Genomic DNA, 25,020 nt, shown 5'->3' on the forward strand with positions numbered 1-25,020 from the left:
ACTTGATATGTTAGACAACCTTCATACTTAAAAAAAAAAAATGCAATTATGAAGCACAGCTGAATGGCCCAGGAGCACACTGGCTCTATTAAATTTGCTTGTGTCTAATTACACCTGCCAAGGCAGGTGAGAAATGCATTCTGATAAAATCTTTTTTTATACTGGAACCAAAAAAGAAATGAAATAAAATCAGTGACTTCTAATATAATTAGTACCTAAAACTTTTGTTGTATTTTCTCCTTAAAACCTTTATAAACCTGGGCATTGTGAAACACCACTATAATTATGTTTTTGTGTTTGATGCAAACATTTCCTTCTAGAAAACCTACTCTAAGTCATCAGTGTAAGCTATCACCAATGTCAATCACAGATGTGTTTCTTACATCTTTCTAGTTTAACATTTTAAAGCTAGTTTAAAATGTTATCATTTAGAAATGGCAACACTGCTGAAAGTTTTCTAAACATATAACTATACTTTACCTGAAATATCCTTTGCAAAGCATGTAAGAATGTGACGCTGGCAAAAGCCCCAATGATTTAATCACAGTTTACATAATGACTTTTATGAATATGTAAAAAATATAGATCATCTATGTCAAATAAATAAGTAAATAATAAAGAACAGAAAAAAAAAACAAACAAGAAGGAAAACCCATGTGTATTTGTCTTGAGCAGCCTCTGTAGGAGACATCAATAGAGAGGTCGGAGACCTCAGTCAAAAGTAAGATCTGGAATGCTACAAGAAATGATATGCAGAGTTATCACTAAGCCTTTAGGAGACTTAAATACTATCTGCATAAAACAAATAGCAAAAATAACAAATAACAATGGACCACTAGTGAGATTAAAAACAAAATCATGTGGTATGCACCTTTAATCCCAGGACCAGGGAGGATGACTATGAATTCAAATTCTGCCTGATCCAGTTAGTAAGACTTTGTCACAAACAAGCAAGCTAGCTAACATGCAAACACATAAACATATGACAATTCACTTCCCCACATAAAACATATATAAACACATAATTAACATATAAACAATTAAAAATATAGCTTATAAATCATGAGGCAGATGAGTCAAAATATTTCAAGGCTTGTGTTAGGTAAAATATAGTGACAATGATGATAAATGCTGTGTTCTCCATAGTATCATGAAAATGGATTTCAAGTGAAAGAAAAATTAGTCAGAGTGAGGAAAGAATTTATCACCAGCAAAGCTAAATTGAAGCATATTAAATTGAGTTACTGAGGCAGTAGTAAGTTATCCCAGAGTTAAACAAGTACATTAAAAGAGAATAAAGTACAGTGAGAGGGAGAATGGAGGCAATATACATAAATGATATATAAACAAAAACAATACATTATAAAGATAGATACACGTGTAGATTAGAATGTAAGGTAATACAACACGTCCAGGAAGGAGATACAGTTAATGTACAGTAACCACTAGGCAACACTGAAAGAAAGTAACATTTAACTAGCTAATTAACAAATATAAAAATGGAAGCTGATTAATTAAAAAAGTCAAGAAAGATGAAAAATATATCAAATACCTTTTATAATTCAGATAAATAGTAAGCTGACTATATAAATTTGAGTCCAATAAATCAATAAACAAAAGCTCAACTGTAGAATTGTTCCAAGATTGATGCAGAGCAAAAGCCAAGCCGAAGATAGAATAAAGCATGAAACACTATCAGAGAGCCTGTTTAGTGGACAAGGCCAGAGAGCTTACAATGGAAGGCAAAAGCATTTGAAAACTAAGAGCTAGTTTATAAAAAACCAAGAGGTTTCTTTGAGGAAAGCGAGGACAACATAAACCCACATTTTACACAGGAGTTCACTATGTCGTCCTGGCTGGGCTGGAACTCACTATATACCAGGCTTATCCCTATAACCTTCAACATTTAAAAATTTTTAAAAAAGACAATTTTAGAGGAAAACTCAGTTTATCTAAGTGAAATAAGATTTGATGAAGCTGAAATCTATAATCTAGAAGAACAAAAGAATCTCTCCTAAAAGTTTTTCCCCAAAGAGATATCCATGTTCATATGGCTTAAGTAAAAAACATTTCAAAACATTAAAACTTAATACTAATTGCACAGAAAATCTTTTGGACAATAGATAAAGAGTAAACACTTCAAAGCTTGTGTTATGAAGTCATATTACCCACACCTGTCACTTCTCTAAAAGAAAATTCTAGACTGGTCATCTTATAATCTTGCATGTGAAAATCCTGAACAGGGTCAGGACAATGAATCAAGCACTGCTTAGTGAAGATGACTTGTTACAGACATGTGAACATCCCAGCGGTATAGGCAAGATCTTAACAGATTTACCGAAATTACAATTCTATAGCCACTCTTATTTCCTAAGTGCTGTCTGAAGAAGATCATCTTAGTTCAGTAGAGGTTTAAAACAAGTATGGTCACAAATTGTGTGAACAACAAAATAAGAATTTGGATTTAACATTCGTTGAAAACAAGTGACTCAATGGTTGCTTTGATCAACACAGTTTGCCAAGTGACAATATGTGTCTAAGAACAACAACAACAACAACCACTAACAATGACGTAGTTTCTTGGTGCTGTGAGCTGACACGTATCAGATATAACTCTCTTAAGGACACCTTGCTGTTATGAAATCCTGAGCACCTAGAACAGGTACAGTCTCTCCATTCATAAAGCACAGCATTAATCCTTTTGGTTTCACAGAATTCAGTTTCCCACACTTTATTTTTGTAAAAGGCAATTAAACACAATGGATTTATAGCACATATTAATAGTAAACATCATAGTAAGACTTATTAAAATCTTTCACATGCATTTTGCCCATTACTACTGATTTATTCAATAGTGATGAATAAACTCAGGCCATGCCTCTGCACTGGCAAGGATCTCTGTAACAAAACAACAGAGATAAAGAAAAGTTCAGATAAAAGTGGGTAAGGAAAAGGATCACAAAGTCATAGATGTAATTATAAAGGCTAAAGGTATGAAGTTTTTAAAGAGAATGATAGACTACATATGTTGCAAGCCAAGTCCTAGCAGAAGCTGCTATCATCTTCGCAGCCATCTCAGGCTATGTAACCTGACAAGAAACTTGTTTTTCAACAGCCCACAACAGCTGAGCACACTCTGATAAACAACTTGTTTTCCTCAGGCTTCTTGTTTAGTGCCCACAGCTGCAAGGCACACGTGGTAAAGTGTCTTCAGCTGCATTCCCCTGCTTGTGCTTATATACCCACAATTGTCTTTCAATAAAAGGGACTTGATCAGATCCTCTGTCTTGTCTCCATTCTTCGTGTCTCTTGCCCTTCCCCTTGCTGGACCCTGTTGACTGACTTGCATGGGCCGGGTCATACATAACTACATAAACTATCAAATGATGGATCTATAAAAGTTAATGCATTGAACTATATCAAAATGAACATATTTTCTCTTTTAAAGGGTAACATTAAAGAGTGGAGGAAAAAACCCCAGAGTGGAATATGAGAACATACTTGCAAATCACAAATTTCATAAGGGAATTATATTCAGAATTTGTAAAACAGCATATACAACAATTCCACAATGGCAGAGAAAGGCTCTGTGGGAGAATGTTTGCCTAACATGGCTTAGACCCTGGGCTTGATCCTACACACCCATGCATATACACTCAAATGACTTGAACTCTCATCGGTCACTAAGTATATGAGATGATCATCATTAGTCACTAGAAATGTATAAAATGAAAATGGCATGAAATGCAATTATATCCATGGAGAGCTATAAAAGAAAGAGAGGAAACACCACATGTTGATAGTATATACAAAACAGGAAGCCATCTTGAAAGCTAGTAGGAAACTAAAACATTAAAAATTACTCTGGAAGTCAATTTGGCAGTTCCTCAAAATTAGATATATAAGGCATTCTACTCCTAAGCATATATTCAAGGGAAATGCAAGCACATGGTAACAGAAAACTTGCATGAATGTTCATAGGAAGAGTCTTCACAATCACCCTCAAGTAGGAAGAACACAATGTTCATGAACAGAAGAACTTAATAATATGCAGTATAAAATATCTCTGTAAAGGAGTAGTACATAGATACACAAACACCCAGAAACAACACATGATATAATATGGGTAAACCTGGAAACGTTATTCTTCAGAAGCCAGTCCTAGTAGGTCTTATATTCTAGAATTCCACTAGTAAGAAGCTGAGAGATGAAAATCTATAAAGATAAAAATAACTTTTCCTTCTGGACCTGGGAAGAAAAAGAAGAATCTGAAGTAATTAGATATTGATAGTAAGCGGGCAAGAAGTTTTGTTGGGGAGGGGAACAAAAATGTTCTAAATTTAGATGTGGTAATGACTGAATTTGACCATTTACTTAAAATTACATTTTGAACTTTAGGCATATATAGAATAAAACAGCTGGATGCCCTGGAAACTGAGTTAAAATTCTTAGAAATAAGGAGATGGGGCTGAGGGTTCAGTTGGGTACTAGAGGGTATGGCCACCATGTACAAGGTATTTATGGATTCAATCTGTCCAATCACAAAGACAGATGGGGAGTGTCTTATCACAGGCAGAGGCAGAGGCGGAGGCAGTATTAACATTGTTATCCTAAGATGATTATTGTTATCTTAAAATTATTTTACTTTGTGTGTGTGTGTTTGTGTATGTGTGTGTACTACTATCAAAAACCCCTAAGTATCATTAAAAACCAAGGACTATCTGTATTGACCAAACTATAGCATGTGCTATTCCTATATTAACCTAATGACGTTTATACAATTTGTACAGATAGTTTGCACATTAAGAAATGCTTAAAAGTCAACATCCACACTTTGGTGTGATCTTCTTTCTTCTTAGGTTTCATATAGTCTGAGTTGTATCGCAGGTATTTACCACCAACTAGAGTACACAGGGGGTATCCATGGCTCCAGCTGAATATGTATCAGAGGACTGCCTCATCTGGCATCACTGGGAGGGGAGCCCTTTGGTCCTGTTGGAGACTTGATGACCCAGGATAGGGAAACGCTTGGCCACTGAGGCAGGAGTGAGTGGGTGGGTAGGGGAGCACCCGGATATAGGCAGGGGGAAAGAGGAGGGGATACGGTACTTTAAGAAAAATAACCAATAAAAAGGGGAAGAAACCTAGAAACTTAACACTATATTCTACATATCCAAACTCCCTCCCCCCCAAAAAAAGATAAAGAATGAAATGCTTAAAAGATGGTTATATGGTATTACTAGAAATCGGGTGCTTCCCCAACCTGACCTTAGCCACTCAGTGCCAGAAGCCAAGTCATCTGGCCCTGCTCTCGCAGTTGTCCTTGCCATCACAGATTGCTCTGTATCTCGTTTTTTTTTTTTCTTCTCTCTCATTTTATCTCTCTGTCTTACTCTGTCTGTCTGTCTGTCTGTCTGTCTGGTGTCCCCACTGAGATGGCCTTTTACCTCCTACCCCTACCCATGATCTCTGTTGAGGCATTCTGATACACTAATGTCCTCTGCAGCTAAGTCCTAGCGGGTATGTTATATGTAATATAATTCTGCGTGGGCATATTATACATTTTCCATAAAACTCTTTTTTAAAATTTCATGGAATTTTTACCAGTAGTACCCATTCATTAGATTATATCACATCAAATACATGTTTCTTGAGGGTGGTCTTCTAAACCTATTAGCATTCAGTGATTCTCAACCTCTGGGTTGTAACTCCATGGGGCTATATATAATCTCAAAGGGACAATGTCAAATTCTTTGGTTTATCCTTCCTTCTAATCGTAAAATATGGTAAAAATAAAATAAAACAAAACAAAACAAAACAGTATCTTCCAGAATGGTAAAGGATGAACTTCAGGACAGCACTGTTTTATCTTAGAAAATCCAGCAGAGATTAAGAATCATGGAAAGAAACAGAACACACTCTCCACAGATTCACACAGAACCCCATCAATAATATGGCTTCATTTTAGACTGTAATCTAAGAGCTTGAAGACAGATCATGATCACAGCAACTCCTGTATAGGAAAATATTTATTTATAGCTGGCTTACAGTTCCGACAGGATGCTTGAGAAGACCTACAACTTGATCTGCAGACCTCAGAAAAAAAAAGCTGAGAGCCACAAGGCCTAGCTTTAGCTTCTGAGACCTCAAAGCCCACACAGTGCCATACTCCCTCTAACAAGGGCATACCTACTTCAATAAGGACACACCTCCTAATAGTGCCACTCCCTTTGGGGCTATGGTAGTTATTTTATTCAGAGGACCACAGAGCTGATCAGTAGATTTTTCTCATAAGCAAGATTACACTTTGTCAATCATTTTCATTTTAACTGTGAAAGAGTTTATGGCTGCACATTCACCAAACAAGGGTTCTACTACAGAGTATGCAGCAAATAGAGCAGAGTGGTGTTTACCAAGTACTGTTAAGTGCTGCATGTGCCTCGCCCTATTTATTTATTTATTTATTTATTTATTTATTTATTTATTTATGTTTTTCAAGACAGGGTTTCTTTATGTATCTCTGGTTGTCCTGGAACTCACTCTGTAGACCAGTCTGGCCTCAAACTCAGAAATCCGCCTGCCTCTGCCTCCCAAGTGCTGGGATTAAAGGTGTGTGCCACCACTGCCCAGCTGCCTCACCTTTTCTTATATGCTATTTGAAAACAAATTTATTAATAAAATCACTTCAGAGACTGGAGGGGTGAACATTCGAAAGGGATATTCACAGGTAGGCCTTGCAACCTGACCCTTCAGAGCATTCTTTGTGACGGGTTTATGATTTAAATGCATTGGCCTCAAACATGTATCAAAATGAGTACAATGATGCAAGTTTAAAACCACATTTTTCCTTTGCTCACACATATCAAATAACACTCTCTGATGTGACTTTTCTTTCATAATTCTTGCTCTTTTAAAAATAATACAAAGAAAAAGTATTCTGTTTTAGTATTATTAACAATGTTAAAATACAAGGTAAATATTTGGTGACAAATAAGTAATTTAAGAGGTTTCTAAAAAAAGAAAGAAACACAAAAAACAAACACCAAAAGAATCACCCCAACAATTCCTGTATTTTCTGTTTACATTAATCTTAACTCCAAATTAGACAGGAATTTAGAAAACCATATTATCAGTTTTAATCATTAAGCATATACTTCATATGAGATGCTCACTATTTCTCTCTTCAGCAAACATGCGAACAGCTATTTCAAAATTCTCTCTCTCTCTCTCTCTCTCTCTCTCTCTCTCTCTCTCTCTCTCTCACACACACACACACACACACACACACACACAGAGCGAGAGCGAGAGCTAGAGCGAGAGTAAGCGAGAGAGCGAGAGAGAGAGAGAATTTACTTCATTTGCGACTCCACATGTTTATATCTGAATCACTGGCTCTTCCTTAGTGCATATCTCTGGGGTAGTAGACAACTGTTCTGATAATTTGGTTACATACCCAAAGCTGCTACTTTGATAATAATGGCATTGATATTCGATGCTATCATCTCTTGGAGCAAATCTTCCTGGTTTCTCTGCCAAAGGTAAGCTAAAGGCTGGAGATTGAGTCGTTTACATCTGCAAAGTTAAAAAAAAATCAAATGATACGTTTTTGTTCTATACTAGCATATTAGGGTCCCCAGCAACATGATTTTAAATATATTTCTTTCAAGGATTTTAAACATTTAAAATGCTCCCCCTTTCTTCCTTCTCTCTCTCTCTCTCTCTCTCTCTCTCTCTCTCTCTCTCTCTCTCTCTCCCTCTTTCTTCCTTCCCTCCCTCCCTGCCTTCCTTCCTTCTTCTTTTTCCATCCTCCCTTTCTCTCCCTCTCCCCCTCCCCCCCTCTCTCTTTTGAAATGCCTTGTGGTTCCAGAGAGATTCCACACATAATAAAGGCACTTGCTTGCTGTCTGAGTTCAAGTCTGGAAACATCACAGTGGAAGGAGAGAAGTAACTCCTATAAGTTGTCCACTGAACTCCACATGTGCATCATGGGATGCACATATTCACATACTCACACACAGATACACAAACACAAATGGCTAAAAAGGAAAAAAAAACATAAAAATGTCTGGGATATTTAATTTTTAAGGACTAACATAAAAAAGTAAATTTCCAGGTAGCTAGAAATATCAACTTTAGTAAGTCTATAAATTTAGAAATCAATGCCAAACAGCATATAAATCCCTATTAATAATTATTCTCATTTTTAATGCTTCCATAGGTTGGAAAACACAAAAAGGCATAGTTACTTGGACAGATGTGATAATTCATGCTTTACAAGTTTATCAGAATCTCCATACTCTAAAAGTCCAGGGGAAAGAAAGGGAAAGATTCTTAATTGTTTTGAGATAGTTTGGCAAGGTGTTAGAACAACTGACTTGCTGATAGAGTAGTATTTCTTACCCCTTAGGCCAAAAACTGAATGTATTATTCATTTAATCAAAATTTGTAAGAAACACTTGGATTATCTATGGGACATGGTCGCTGAAAAGCTGTGCATGTTCCAGTGGATGAACATGTATCATATGCATATAGACAACACTTTTCAGACTCAGTGTGCTACTGAAGAGCAGAAAAGGAGGGGCAGGAGGAGGGCATGGAGTCAAGAGGAAGACTTGCAGGGTTCTGAGAGGAGGTAGGAGAAAATAGTGGGGTTATGGCAATACGTAGTTGTTATACACATATGAATTTCTCAAAGAAAAATAAAAAAAATAGAAAACAAATGTGGCTTTTGTTAAACACACGTTTAGTTCTGTAAAGCATGTATAACATATTTACTTATGTTTTAGGTACAATTATTTATTTTTTTATTCATTAATGGTGCTTTTTATTTTTGGAGAAGTTTGGGATTACAATTCTAGCCCTGTATGTTCTGAGCACACACTCTGACACTAGGCTTAGTGTTAATTTTTTATTAAATTAGTTTTTAATCTATCCCAATTTTTAAATTAGTTGTTTAGACAAATTGGTGTTCTCTTACACGTTTTCTACTCGCACACGTTGATAGTCAGAAAGTATAGCACCTACTGACACCCCTTCTATTTCTTCTTTTTCCTGAAAATAAGAGAAACATAAATTAGAACATAGGCATCTGGTTTGTATCAGAGTCCTAAAATTACAAATGAACTGCATATCATTTAAGAAGTTACCTTTGAATGAAAGTTATTTCCTGCAAATACACGTTTAGAAAAACTATCTGTTCATAGTTTTTAATCATCCATCCAGTGGCAACAAAAGTAATTATTCCTTTACTTAAATTTTAATGACAGACCTACTTTCATTGAAAAAGAAAAGACTTAGAAGCAGTTCCAAAATGTTTTTACATTCATATATTTAATGACACTGAAATTCAACCGAGACTCTTAAGAAAATTCTTCCAAGGACAATATTTTCCCAGAATGAATAATTTCTAAAATTTGCACAACAGTACTATAGAACTATTATAATAATTTTAAATAATATAATATCATAATATTATATATAGTAAAAAAGAACTAATAAAATAGTACTATAGTTTTGAAAATAGATGAGCAGAACAGGTTAAGGCACTGCCTAGTATCACATATAGAATTCTAACAAAGAAAGAAGGAATAGATTCTCCTCAATATAGTCTGAAGTGAGAACACCAGTATGATCCCCATAGCTAAAGGTCTTTGTCCAACACACTCATGAATAAACTGAAGGAGAATGTAAATTCACATATGATCATGTTTGCAGATAGCCTGAAGCTAGGGTGGATCTAAAGAACAAATAGGAATCAAATATAAAGACAATATTCAAAAGAATAGGTCTAAAATGAGATAATATAAAGAAGTACAATATAGTTAATCAAGGATGGAATAATACACAGCATAAATATGAACCAGAAAAATACCATCTATAATACAGATATGAAGGGAGTGACTAGGGGTAATTACTAATAATATTTTGAGTAAAAATTCTCTGATACGTGTAAGAGAAAATCCATCTTGGCCTAAGAATGACAGAAGAAATCAGTTAAGATAGAAGTCTTCATTGGTATCACATTTGTTTTACTAAGCATTGCAACTTGACAATAGAAGTAATAGTGTTTCTCAGATGGTTGAGAGTGTGTGTGTGTGTGTGTGCACGCGCACGTCTCTTTTGTTGGTTTTAATGACGTGGAATTATGTATTTCTAGTGTTTTCTTGAGTGTAATTAACTTTATTGGGTTGGTGTTTTCCTTCTAGTATCCTCTGTAAGGCTGAGTTAGTGGAAAGGTACTTTTTCAATTTGGTTTTGTTATGGAATATTTTGGTTTCTCCTTCTATAGTGATTGAAAGTTTTGCTGGGTATTGTAATGAGATATTTTCCTGCTACATTTGCAATAAGACTAGGTGATTGGGCTGTATGAGAGGTAGGTGGAGTGAGGAGGAGTGGGCAGGGGGAGAAGGAGAGGAAGGGGAGTAGATGAGTGAGAGAAGAGGCTAGCAGTTATGGAGAACTGAGGATGGTTCGAGAGCAGTCCTCGATAACAACTTATCAAAAGGTTAGATTTTGGGTAACAATTCTAATTGTGTGGGCATCTTGTTATTTGAGCATTTCCAAATATATAAATCTAATGGATAATCTTTAAGCTTTAAGAGTCTTCATTCTACCAGGTACTGCAAGGACTGCGAGTATTGTCTGTGGTTCAGCCGAGCATTATGGACAGCATGGTGGATTGGGAGAGCCAGCCACCATGCTGGCGTCTCTTGGGTGCCAGGGCCTGCGCTTGTAGATACCAGGAGCCCAGGTCAGAGCAGTGGGAACATGGCAGCTGCCTGGGAACAAGCAGGACCGACCGTTTTCTAAATATTACCCCGAACAGGTATAGTAGTCTGGGCTGACATTTGTAGTCTCTTAGGGTCCACAAGAACTTTGCCCAGTCCTTTCTAGGTTTTTGAGTCTCAGATGAGAAACTGGGTGCAATTCTGATAGGTTTGTCTTTATGTGTTATTTGGTCCTTTTTCCTTGATGCTTTTAAAATTCTCTTTTTGCTCTATATATTTAGTTTTTGATTATTATGTGGCAGGAAGATTTTTTTTTTACTGATCTAATCTGATTGGTGTTCTGTAAGCTTTTTGTACATTTATAGTCATCTCTTTCTTTATGGTCAGAAAAATTTTCTTCTATGATTGTGTTGAAGATGTTTTCTGGGCCTTTCGGCTGGCAATCTTCTATTTCTATTATTCTTAGGTTTGGTCTTTTCATAGTGTTCTAAACTTCCTGGATGTTTTGTGTAATAGACTTTTTAGATTTTGCATTTTCTTGAACTGATATACTGATTTCTTTAATATACCTGACATTGTCTCTTCTGTCTCTTGTATTCTGTTGGTGAGGCTTATGTCTGTAGTTCCTGTTCTTTTTCCTAGGTTTTCCATCTATATGATTGCCTTAGTTTTCTTTATTTCTTCCATTTCCCTTTTCAGGACTTGGACAGCTTTATTTATAACCTTGACCTGTTTGATTATATTTTCCTGTATTTCTTTATATTTATTTGCCACCTATACTTACTTGGTTGAATATATTTTCTTAAATTTCCTTAAGGGATTTATTCATGTCCTCTATCATCTTTGTAAGATTGAATTTAAGATTCTCTTCTCTTGTTTCAGTTTCATTAGGATATCCAGGGTTTGTTATCGCAGGATAGCTGAGCTCTAGTGGTGCCATATTGCCCTGAGTCTTGTTGACTGTGTTCTTATGCTGTCTTTTACGCATCTGATTTTCCCTGGTGTTAGCTGGATGATCCTGATGGCAACAGGTCTTCTTGGGAAGGTGAGAGGAGCTCTGGGCCAGACAACCATTCTGGAAACCAACTTGGTGGTTTCTCAGAAGATTGGGAATGGTTCTACCTCGAGATCTAGCTAAACCATTTATGTGTATATGTGTGTTTATGGGTGTAAGGCTAGAAAGGAAAGGATGAAGAGGGAAAAAGGATTAAGGGGGTGGAGAGAAGAGGGTAACAGAAATCAAATCAAATGAAAGACTAGAAGAGGAGAGGCTGTAGGGAAGGGTAGGTGAGAGGAGCATCAGTGAGCACAAAGTCACTACAACAGCATTCTGATCACCACTGCTTTGCATGCTAATCATACAAAGTTTTGCAATTAACAAAAACCTCACTGGTATTTCCCCAAATTATCTACTGCTACAATAATGATTGACACCTATTATCCAGTAATAGTCTCAAAAGTACCATAATTCTCATTTAATATTCACCAAAACCTTAAAGCAACTATTTCTTCTTAATAATACACATTCTCTGGAAATATCCTGTTAATATTATAGTTTATACCCAACCAATCAGCTGCAGTATTATATCTAGTAGAATGACTACTCTTCAGTATTAATCACATATAAATGTCATTAGCTGTGTTTAACACTCATAATTACTACTGCTCAGTAGACATTCACGTGTGTACCCAGCTCCAATTGTGAATAAATTACTGAATTTCTGTTTTCCTCATGCATAAAGTGAGGATCATAATGCTGTCTTGTCTGTCATTGTGAAAGTTGCAAGAATTTGGGAAAGTGACCCAGTGCCTAGCACTTACTGCATACTAAGTCGATGTTTCCTTCTTGCACCATTATGGTTATCATCAATGCTACTACTTAAGGCACTGCAGAGACGATTTCTGTCTGTCAAGAACAGCTTTTTTCCCTCTCTTCTCCCCACATAACTCAAAAGTCTTAACTCGATTGGACTGGAATAATCCAGCTTCCTGGGCTTAAGCACTATTGCTCATTGTCATTTCTCCACACTGTTCTAGAATCCTGCACAATCCACTCCATAGCCTAGTTATAACAAAGTTTTACAACAGAGTCCTGAAACATCTAGGGATAATTACAAGTTCTACTGGATCCTTATACATTCTGAACGTAACTTTAAACTAGAGAAAACAGAGCTTAAGGGAGAAAATCTCTCAGTGACTGTGATCTGGAACAAACAGTAACTGGACTCAGTCTCTAACCCATGACTTCTCTTATCTAGGGATAAAAAGCCCGAGATATGATAAGTCAACAATGAAGACAAAACCATGGGCCTCTCCTCAATTAAAACTTGACTGCTGATGCAGGCAGTTTTGTGCAAGCCTTCTGGTGACAGCTAGAAGTTAGTTGCTGTGAGATCATTGCATTCTTTATTATGCCTAAAAGACAGCATTTCATATCCCCCCTGCTTCTGACTCTCCCTGTCCCTTTTTCCTATGTTGCTGTTTTTGCATCACACATCTATGACCTCATCTGCCATGAGTTTTTAATCGGGTCAAAGGACCAGAGATGTTTTTTTTCTTATGGGAAACACCTCAAAACCAAACAAGGAGCACCTGTTTGTTCCTATAGTGCACATTCTGCTGTTACGTTAGTAAGCACATCTTGTCCAGTGGGGTCGTACTGTAGTCCCTAGGGCTTTCACCTGGGCAGGGCTATGTACTCCTGATACAGGTGCCCATCCTTGTGACCTCAGTAGTCTGCACTGCATCCTGCTTTCCCCACTGAACCCTGCTGGAGCACCTAAGACCGTCTTTGACTTTTCCATCTGCTCTTCTGCTTGTCACCACTTTCCATCTCAAACCACTTTCTTTTTAATACAACCAGAAACGAAACACCATCTATTTAAGATTTGCCTCTTACATGTTTGTCTGCAGTTCTTTGAAAAAAAAAAAAAAACAAAGTCTCATTGTGACTTTTGCTCTAGAAAAGTTTACATAAAGCATAAGTCAGTAAATGTCTATACTTTAATAAAGTTAACTATGAAATTTTACACTGTTTCTGTACTCCCACTACCACCTAAAACACAACTAAGAAAATAATATTCTGTAACATATATGACAGCAATAAAAATCTTTCTTTTAAGTTAGTGAGGCATAGGTTAACAAACTAGTAGGAAAAATGACAAAAATTATAACAATATGCAATTTCAAGAGAATACATACAAACGATGTTAAGACTCCTTGAAAAATAAAGAAATACAGATTAAAACTAGACAAATTTAGAAAATGAATATTTATGTTGTAAAATGTAATAAGCATTCATAGCTGATGAGGATATGGGAAGAGCATAACTGCAGATACCAATGCTAAGTTAGTTGCTATACATGCTTTCTGAAGGATAATTTCACATCATTCTTGTCTCACAAACGTTCTATTTTAAGTTTACACTAAGAAATATAGTTTGTCAAAGTAACTATAAACAAGTTATAGGTGAGGATATCCATCAGATTTATATTGTATATATAATTTTAACAAAACCTGGAAAATTCTAAAATCTCAAATAATAGGAGTAGTTGAATGAATCATAGATTAAGAAGAGAAAAAAAAGCCATCCATGGAAAACACATTTTCCAAGGATATAAAGATGTGAAACTATTTATGATAGAAAATTAGCTGAATGAAATGTACCTCAAATTAAAAAAAAAAGAAAAACAAGTGTTAAAAAAATCTATAGTCACAGAAAAAGAAACAGAAACAGATCATAAGGTGATGATAATTATTTCCCATTAGAAACATTTTGTTTTTGTTGTTTTTATTTCAAATTTTATACTTCCTCAACATCGTATTATTGTTTTCTTAATCAATAGGGAAATTACTCAAAATTTACACACACACACACACACACACACACAAACACACACACACACACACACACACACACACACACACACACACACACATTTATGTCCTGGCAACTTGGGAAGCAAAATAATAATTGTTTACTAAATACCAATTTAAAAATTTCTAGTGTTTCCTATACTGTATTTAAAAAGAAGAAACATTTAAAAACATCACAGTGGATATCCTTGGGAAATTAAAATTTTGTGGTGATAAATATAGGTGACTCTAATATACTGTGACATGTTTAGGTAGAACACAGTGGACTACACAAAAGGGCAATATTGATGAAGAGTAACATGATGAACTACTTATTTATCTAATTCTGGTTTCTTGAACAATGGGTCATGCATCTCAAACTGTCCTTGAACTCCTCCTGATCCTCCATCTCCAAGGTGCTGGGACTATAGGCATGTACAACCTTATCTAACTCAGGAACTTTTATTTTTAAAGAAAAAAAATTATACTCCAAATCTAGGCATTCAGAATTGTTTTTCTGTCTTCCTTAACACACACACACACACACACACACACACACACACACACACACAGCCCCACAGATTTTATTTAACGCGGACTGTAAAAGTATGAATGACTAATCTGCTAACAAATCTGAACAGGTCCAATTGTGAGACTTCACTGGTAGCTGCTGTAAAGCTTTCCTTCAATATTAAGCAAATGATAGACTCTGCAATGCTATTTTAGGATGGTGAGAAGTATAAACATGGATGTATTCCTTCACGTTTATGACCTAGTCCTCAAGAATCATTAAGTATTCTTAAGAAGAGTGCACCAGGAAGATTTACATTCAAGAGCAGAAGTGGGTTCTTCTGTGATATGTAGCTAATGCTGTGTGTCCTTATTTATACACAAAGCTCTAGGCAGAGAGTACAATGATGAAGGCAGGGGATCATACTCAAGTAGTGATAATCTTATGCTGAGATCCTAGGCAGGTTTAAAGGTAGACCTAGAACCAAGTTAAGATTTTGTTCATTAATAATCACTTGTCTCAATGGTGAATATTTGGCTCATGAAACCCCAGACTGGAAACAAGCTATCTTTTTTTTTTTAATAAATGAAAATGAGGCCTACTTATTCTACTGATGAGAAGATATGCATTTTGCATTTATCAGAGATTTTTTTTTGAAAAATGCCTGTTACTAGTATTATTCTGTTAATGAGTTCTTTCCTGTTGAGAAAAATATGATCTGCTGAATTTAAAGTGTTTTTCATCTGAAAGGCATTCTAACATTTTTAATATGAATCATTCCTTAAAGACATACTCTTGCATTAGCCTCTAAGTGGCAATATTTGAACTTCTTGCAGCATAGCATTATTGAGCAAGAAACCCTTATGAATGTCAACGATGTTCTGCGGCCTGGATAACTAGATATTAATATGGTTGGGTAAGTACCATATACCTTTTTACTGCTAATTGTTCATTAAGTCTAGACAAATAAAGATAACCACAGAAACATACCATTTAAATGAAATACTTCTGAATGTGACACTTAGAATTCCCAAATAAAGTTCACTAAAAATGTTATTAAGTTAAAAATTATTATTCTTATTTTGCATGATCAATAGCAACATTCTAAAACAGAAAGTGATCACCATCTGATTTGTCCCATTAAAACTGATCTCAAGACAGAATATTAGGTCACTAATTTCCAGTACTATCATCTCCTTTTGTGAGATTTCGCAATTAAATAAGGGAAAATGTTATGGCTGAAAATTAAATAAGAAATTGCAGAATATAAAAATGATTTGTCAGTTACTTCCATCTAAAAACCAACAATGCATTATTTTACTTTTGCTTCCCCATCTTCTTTGTGATAGTGAGACATCAACGCAACCCAAACCCTCTTTCCATTATCTGACTGAAAAGAAGGGTAGAGCTGTATAGGCATTTTTCCTCTTTAAGGTCAAGGCATTTTTGTTTACAGGTTAAGGTAGTTTATTGTAAATGTTTTGAGGAACCGCCTATGTAACTTCCATAGTGGCTATAGTAATTTTCATCTTTACTGACAGTGTAAAAGGAGTCCCTTTTGTGTGTAGTCTCACCAACAGTTTTAATTTCCTGGATGAAAGTTATTCTGACTGAGGTAAGACAGGCATTTTGAACATATCTTTGAAGATGATGAAGCTTTCTTGAAGTAATGCTAGAATGACTGGATGTTCTTACTAAGAAACACAGAACTTGCAAATATTGTGATGATAAATTCAAGGTGAGTTAATAAACACTGAAACATGTAATCTTTGGTTTTATCTTCTTCATATTATTCCTTTTATTAACAATGGATTTTTTTCTTACATAATCTATCCAGATTACATTTCTCCCTCTTTCTTCTATTCTTCCCAGATCCTCTCCAACTTCCTTCCTTTTTAGATCCACTCCCTTTCTATATAATTCCTATCAAGACTCTAATGCAACTTTGCACACACACACACACACACACACACACCTTAAAATTTATATGGAAATGCAAAAGACTCAGCATAGCCAGTACAACCGTAAGCACATTCCTCACTTGGAGTTATAGGAAAGAATCATAGTAATAAAGCAGCATGGTCTTGGCATAAAAACAGATTCATTGATCAGTGGAATATAGTTGAGGAACCAGGTATAAGCTCATGCTCCTACAGCCAGCAGGTTTTTGTTTTTTGCTTTTTGACAAAGAGGCACGAAATACAAAGTGGTGAAAATACAGCATCTTCAAGAAATAGTGCTGGAAAACCTGGATAGCCATATGTAGAATCATGCACAGGCTGGCACAGGTCTAAGCTAGATGGGGTCCCATAGCTGAGAGAGTAACCAGAAACAAGCTCCCATCCTTAACCCAGAAGCTATCTCCAAATGATAACTACTCACATGGAAATTTTAGGCTTTTCCAACAGTTGCACTTGTGATTCCTAATAATGAAATGGGAGACCAACACAGACTCCTGGAGCTCTCTAGGCAGGAAGCCTAGCCTACTTTGTGATGTTCCTGGTTGATAAGACACCTTTTCAAACAAAATTGGGAGGCATCTGATGACTAACATCCCAGGTTGTCCTCAGACTTCCACATGCATGTATATACATATGTACACAAATGCACTCACCCACAAGTGCAAATAGACAGACACAAGAAAATTAAGATAGGAAGAATGTTAAGAAGCAATGTAAGTCATGGCTTCTAGTCTCAAGTAGCTAAATTAAAACATATGAATATATCTCTAACAATGAATAGTAGTAAAAGTAAGCAAATATTTCTGGGAGTGGCTACAAGCTAAATAGAACAAAACAAAAAAATGTGTATAGATTAAAGCCTACTAATTTTTAATTAAATATTTTAAAATATACAGGAAATTCAAATTATGCAAACTTTATATAATTTATAAATGCAATAAATTGTTTTGACTGATCCTTGTCCCTTGGTAGATACAAAATCCTTGCTACATAAATATTTTTGATAATAACTAGTCATTATGTATAACTTCTTCAGATTTCAGTACACTCAAAATAAGGGGCTTATGGTCTTATCACTATATAATATTCTAATATTGACTACTTCTCTCCATGGAAAATATTAAATTCAGTCCTAAGAATTTTGAGTATGACATAAGGCTTTCAATAAATAAAATAAGAGAATTGCCTTTTGTGATTTGTGGTAAAAAGCGTTTAGCAAGCAGCCTAATACTTATTATATCCATGAAGATAAGACTTCTCAATTATGGGTTTTATTTTTCACACAGAAAAAAAAGATTATATTATTTTAGATTTTATTATACCCTATGCATATCATTAATGAAAGTAGGGAAAATCCTGGAGGCTTACTGCTAGATTAAAATGTACAATTATATATAACCATACATCAAAGTGTAACATTTATTGTTTGAATTATATAAAACTTGAAATACACCCATTTTTAGATTATTTGTTACTGTTTTGCTATGAAATCTTTGAGGGAGATTGGTTTTTCTCTTAAATATTAATTTGGATATTATGGTTTGTTATGTAGCATGAGGCTTTCAAGTAGAAAATGAACTATATTGCACTGTTAAGAGCCATATAAAAACTATGGGTACTGCCAAGGCCCCAAGCCTCTGTGTACTCCATCACACAGGCATAGCCACCCATTAGAGTGGTGTCATTATCCTCACCAAAGGCAGTGACACATCAACTCCTGGTAGATGCATGACTGTTACAGGTCAGACCAGTGTAATATTTTAAATTCCTATAGTACATAGTGATTTCATTCATTTGGAAATCTCATTTTCTTGCCACAGCCCAACATGAATTCTCCTAAAGATGTGTAGTGTTTCATTTTCCTTCTCTACAAATATTTTATCTGTCCAGCTATCCAACTGTTTTAAATTGGTGTGACTACATAGGCTTTCTTCAATTTCACATTCTCACTTCTTATCCAGCTATCTTAGGGTTCAGCAAAAAGAAAATTAGTGATAATGCTTTCAATTTAATTAGTATATTACATACACTGTAATTATTAGCGGGAAATGTTATATTAATGAATGTAAAAGTTAGCAGTAAATTACCTTGTAGCCATTATCAATTTCCCAAGCTACTGCTCCTTAAGATAACCCTCTCCCTATGGTCCTTCCGGTAATTTCTCTTTGCCTGATAAACATGATGATTAAATAGCACACAGAGTAAACCTTTGATACTTTTTAAATTAAATCCATGCCCAGCCTAAGGGCTGTGTCTGATTTCAACTAAATGTGTCAGTTAATCAGATAAAAAATTATCAGTAACTCAAAGAAACAGCAGCCTTAGGCTTCATCAGAGCCAGGGAAAGCTGAACAAAGTAAGACATTCAGACAATATCACATTATGTGCAAAGGTTACTGATAAGGCTAGAACTAAACTCAGCTGCCTACCAATGAAGCAATGTCTGAAAAGAATGTGATGCTCAACATCTAAATTACCTTTTCTATTTTTAAGAAAATCTGTAATGTCGAGAAAGACTATTTATCCATATCCATATAAACATATATATATATCTCACAGGTATGTAAACAATTCAATATAAAAATGTTCAAAGTATAGAGTAGATTTAGAATGAAGGTTTCTTAAAAGGGTCTTCACAGTGAGGTTTCCCTGAAAAAGAACTTCAGACCAATGCACATTACACTAGGCACAATGAAGACTGGTACTTTGTGGTTTGTTGAAGAAAGGTATATATGAATTCAAGGTCATGACTCTGCAAAGTTCTGCCTAGTACCTCAAATGAGCCACACATAATTCCATCAGTTTTCTATCATATTTTGAATAGGCAATAATTACAGCAAAATCTGTAAGAATGAGCAATGAAACATTTGCAGTATTGCCAGTTAAAACAATGTATGTTATACAAGTCCAGACTGTTTTCTTAAGAGGATTAAAAAGGCCCTACTCTAATTCCATATTCTGAAAAACCCATAAACTTTCAGAGAATATTACAATTTTCAAAGCATTCTCAGATTCCTAATTAAGATTGCTTTAACCATAAAAGACAGCTAGTTTATAAACTGATATATCAGTTTCCACTGCAAGGAACTAACTAGATCTGAAAAAGAATAGTTAATTATCTTTGAAAGACATAATGGGCAGAAGCTATGAACGATTCATTTATAAAGCAGAACAGAAATCTTAAGTCCTCTGACAAAGAGAATTTCAAATTAATACCCCACCATCTTTACTTTGCTCTTCTATTATGATCAGATAACATTTCAGCTGTGACAAGATTCTCCTTCCTCTTCACCAAGTGTAACTTGTAGGAAGTAGTCCAATCATAGAGGAGAATCTTGCACACTGGATCACACATAAACATGCTCCTAAATACCAGGTATTCACAGTAATGAATTTCCATGTATGGATATGAAATGACTGAATCTTAAAGCTTTGATCCTCACCATACCGACAGCAGTAACGCAAACCCACTGAGGTCACTTTTTAGGCAAGAGGTTTTTGCAGTACAGAGATGGTGATCTTAAGTGTTCTAAACAGTCTTCTTTTTAGGAAACACTTTGGGAAATAGTGATTTATTTAAGGACTAACCTTGATTAATGCTAGATTAGCACTTCACTAGGACTTCTACAAATTTGAGTTCATTAAACAGTAACTTAACAACTGACTTTAGGTTATGAAAAGAAAATCAAACTGGTCAAGAAGTAGTAGTACTGGAAGCCCCTAGCAAACTCCACAGCTTTCTGGTTCTCTCTTACAACATGGTTTTAATGATTAGTGGTCCCCTAGACACCTGCAACCCTCATAGTAACAGTCACAAGGACGTCTGTTTACAAAACAGAATTTTATAGATATGCTTATGTTAACAGATTGCCTAAATAAAAAGCACAGTGATTTGTCAGTTTTACAAATATGGCTAGAAGAAACATTTTAATATTTCCTTTAAAAAGCTACCTAAAGTATTTCTACTGTAATTAGGCAAGGGACAGAAGAAATGACTTAGTGATTAAGAGCACTTGCTGCTTTTGCTGCAGACTCGAGTTTGGTTCGCATCAGGAGGTTTACAACTACCTGAAACTTTAGCTTCAGAGATTTGATGCCCTCTTCCTGGCACACACACACACACACACACACACACACACACACACACACGCGCGCGCGAAAAAATATTAGGCCAAAGAAAAATGAGGTCATTTACTTAAATAATATACTTACTATTGGATTTTATCCATTATATCTTGCTAAACACATCTTCCTAAACAGTTGTTATGTTTTTTAATTTAACAAACTAAAATTAACTGAAAGGTGTTGGGAAGCCATTGCTATGGGCGCAGTATAAAAGCAGGCAGTTTCCTGGACTTTTTCTTCCTCTTTCACACTCTTTCTAAGTGTAAGGCCCATCCTCCACACAGAATGGCAGACCTTACTAGATGCTCACACATTGATATTCAGTGTGATACCCTCTAGTGAGCTTTCCTTTCTTTATAACTGAGTCCCAAGTACTGTGCTTTGAGTACAAAATAGGTTAAGTCAATTGAGTATGTTACTTTTTTAAAGGACTAAGATGGCAGTTTCAAGGACTAAGGACAAATTTAACTTGGCATTCAATGATTGAAACAAGTTAGTACTGAACTTTGATAAAAAACAAACTTTAATTTTAAAAGAAAATGAAAATTTAAATACAGGGTAGTTAATGAGGAAAAGTTAATCCTGGATTTTAAAAATTTTATCTACAGGCCATATTGAAGATACCAGCTTTATAGCCACATTACGGAAAATAAAGTTCCCCTTAAATCAGATGATTATCTGAAGACATTTTGACATTTCTGTGGATTCTACTTTTAAAATAATAGTATTTACGGAGCACTGGTTATAGAAAATTCTTTAAGGAAATTCTATGTCAGAAAGTCACTCTCAGAGTAAATCATGACATATTTGAAATTCAATTTGGAGGCTGGTGTGGATGGTTGCATGTACAAGGTTTACATTAAATCCTTGTCATCACAAAGATAAAATAAAGTAAATGAAGCAGTTATCAAGCCATAAGTGAATCCACAAAAATCAAATAAATTGAGTTTGGCATAGCAAGGCTTCCCAAGATCCTATAAACTTATGTTGTTCTTAAGTAAAGAGCTGCAATGGAAACCCATAGTAACCAATGCTCTGTAATATCTTAAATCAGTTACATACCCAGTAAGTATGTTTGGGAGATTTCAAATAGGAAGCCTTTGAAATCTACAGTTTAATGTTTAACCTATCAGCTGGATTTTTTTTATAAAAACATTCTAATATTGACATAAAGTAGAAATAGATATTTATGGCTTAGAAAAATTAAATATAAATCATAATTCACAGAAAAAGCAAAAGGAAACATAAATTACATTTCATCAAAAGTTTTTAAAATACATTTCTATAAACACTACAAAGAAAATGAAAACGTAAGGTATAGAGAAAGGGAAAATTCTATTTGATAAAATGCTTTCTAGCCAGACAATCCTCATCTTACTATTTCCATCAGTATTGCTGATTTAATGACGGTACAAATGCCACACACATCCCCTGACAGCATCAGCTTAATTTCGAAGGGGACAGGGTGGGTGTTCTCTTCGGATATCAGGCAGTGTCAGAAAGCCTCATCTCTCTGTCAGTCACATGGCAATAAAGGTAAAAGATTAGTAGTCCAAAATGCACTGTGTTCTTGGTTATGACTCTTGGTAATTAGTACTTTAAGTATGTTCTTTCAGGATATCTTCAACTTGATGTGCATATCTGGTTGTGACCCTACAAGTGAATACCTACATAAAGAACTTTTTGGACAGAATCAAAGAATACTAGCAATTCAAAATTAAGCAAACTAATCAACAGATAGTCCACTGAAGAACAGGATGGGTAATATGTACATGAATATATACTCAGCAAGTTTAGCAAATTGAAGCTACAAAATATATAAATATTTAGTCTCACAGAAATGAACAACACATGCTGCTGACTGGGAAAACTTTATCATCCATTGAAGGTTAAGAATTTAAAATGGGAGTGGGTAGAAAGATAGCTTAGTGGTTAAGAGCACTTGCTGGTTTTGCAGAGGACTAATATTAAATTTCCAGCATCAACATGGTGGATCACAACTATCTCTATCTTCAGTTTCAGGGGATACAATGTCCTCTTCTGATTGCCGTTGGGCCTAGGCAGGTATAAGGTGCACAACATACATGTAGGCAAAACACTTCTTACACATTAAATAAAACCAAATCTTAAAAAAAAATATAATAGAAGAATTTTTAAACAGTAAGTCATATTTTTAAAGTCTGGCAATTTTTTAAGAATTGAAGCATAGGTTTACCACAGCATAATGAATAATTTCATATATTACCTACTTAAAACCAAAAAATAATCCCACATACTTAAAACATGATTATTTATAGAATTATTTAAAGAAAGCAAAACCTGAAAATAATTTTATCCACTAACTGGTGGACTTGACAGAGAATATATCTGTGTAACAATACAATGCAGCACTAGGAAGGAATAGAATATTGTGTATACATCAAGCATGAACTATGAACAGTATGCTTAAAGATGTCAGGTAAAGTACTCTGTAGTAGGAGAGTTCATTTACCTGAAATCTTTAGAAAAGTCAAATCTATACATAAGAAAGCAAACTGGTGGTTTCCTAATGTGAGGTGCGGACCAAGACTGATGACCTATACAAGACACCTTTAAGTCAAAAAATTTGAGGTGCTCACATCTTTTATATAGCTTAATGTTTCTATATAATTTGTCCATATTCTCCTATATACATAGAAGCACCTCTTGGGTATTTATATACCTAATTCTAGGTAAGCGATCAATAAGTAGATTGTCTCTGAAACAATAAACAATACAGTGTTTATTGTTTCAGAAATGACAAGAAAAAGTCTAGAAACCTTCAGAAGAGATCCTATTATTATTTCCTTAATTTTTTCTTTGGGAGTTGGATGAGTATGCAGACACAGAGGACACTCATGCTGCCACACTGAGTGGAGTCTCAGGTGGACAGGTCTACTTCTAAGCTCAGGTAACTGGGTAAAATTTAATTCCTTATGGACTTCCTGGAGAGTGACTGAAATGTGCCTTCCTGGAGTTCTTCAGGCTAGTCTGAGATCAATTTGTTGGAGTACTGACTTCTACCCCTTGTCTTGGTTATAGATAACTATCTTCCTTTCTCCTTCCTCTTATCAGTTGCCATTTAATCCCCCCTTCCCTCATTTTTGCTATTCAATTCTTAAAACATAACTACATTGGATATGAACATTATTTTAGTCATAAATGTGCACTAACTAAAGCAGAAAAAAGTCCAATAGCCTGTTTAAAATCACACAGTGTAGTCAATAAAGTTCAATGGAGAAGAGGTGATGGAAAGGCCCAGTGGAAACATATTAAATCTTTATAATTTAGAGATTCATGGTGAAGGTGATTGGATTTCTGTATTACTATTATATTATCTTATTAATGTTTAAACCAGTACTACAGATTTTTTATACCAGAATATAGTATTGTGTCAAATTAATAAACAGTTTTACTTCTCTCTGACAGAATAGGAAAACTAAAATGATCAGCTGATTCCTGTTAATGGATCATTATGAATTATCTATGGACATCAGCCATCTTCAACAACAAATCTAATCTTTCTCAATTATACACATCACCAATGAAGCCAGATCTATTTTAATCACCATTTTTTCCCACCAAATCACATGCTTTCACCAGTCTCTGAGCAGGACATAAAATGGAGTGTCTATTTCTACATCTCTCTCCCACCTATTGAATACACTTCCTCACCTGATTTGCTAACAAGGAGCCTTTTACTGCATCATCATATTTGGATAGTGGGGACATGAACAGGTGACTTTCAAGCGATTTTCTGTTTCTCAGTTCAGAACGCTTCCATTCCTACCATCACTGTCTTCCAAATAAGCTGTAACTACAT

General features: G+C 35.1%; 1 protein-coding gene across 2 annotated transcripts in view; it reads right to left on the reverse strand.

The window, feature by feature from the left end:
* Dph6 (diphthamine biosynthesis 6) overlaps positions 1-25,020 on the reverse strand; it is a 111,216-nt gene that overhangs the window by 24,350 nt on the left and 61,846 nt on the right. For both annotated transcript variants that reach the window (XM_028766965.1, XM_028766966.1), the window contains exons 4-5: positions 8,978-9,051; positions 7,454-7,572 (exon numbers count right to left, since the gene is read on the reverse strand). In XM_028766965.1, the coding sequence (XP_028622798.1) occupies positions 7,454-7,572; positions 8,978-9,051 (193 nt within the window). The remainder of the gene's footprint in view (positions 1-7,453; positions 7,573-8,977; positions 9,052-25,020) is intronic.

This window comes from Grammomys surdaster, unplaced genomic scaffold (genome assembly GCF_004785775.1).
Source record: "Grammomys surdaster isolate TR1022 unplaced genomic scaffold, NIH_TR_1.0 170, whole genome shotgun sequence".
NCBI lineage: Eukaryota > Metazoa > Chordata > Mammalia > Rodentia > Muridae > Grammomys > Grammomys surdaster.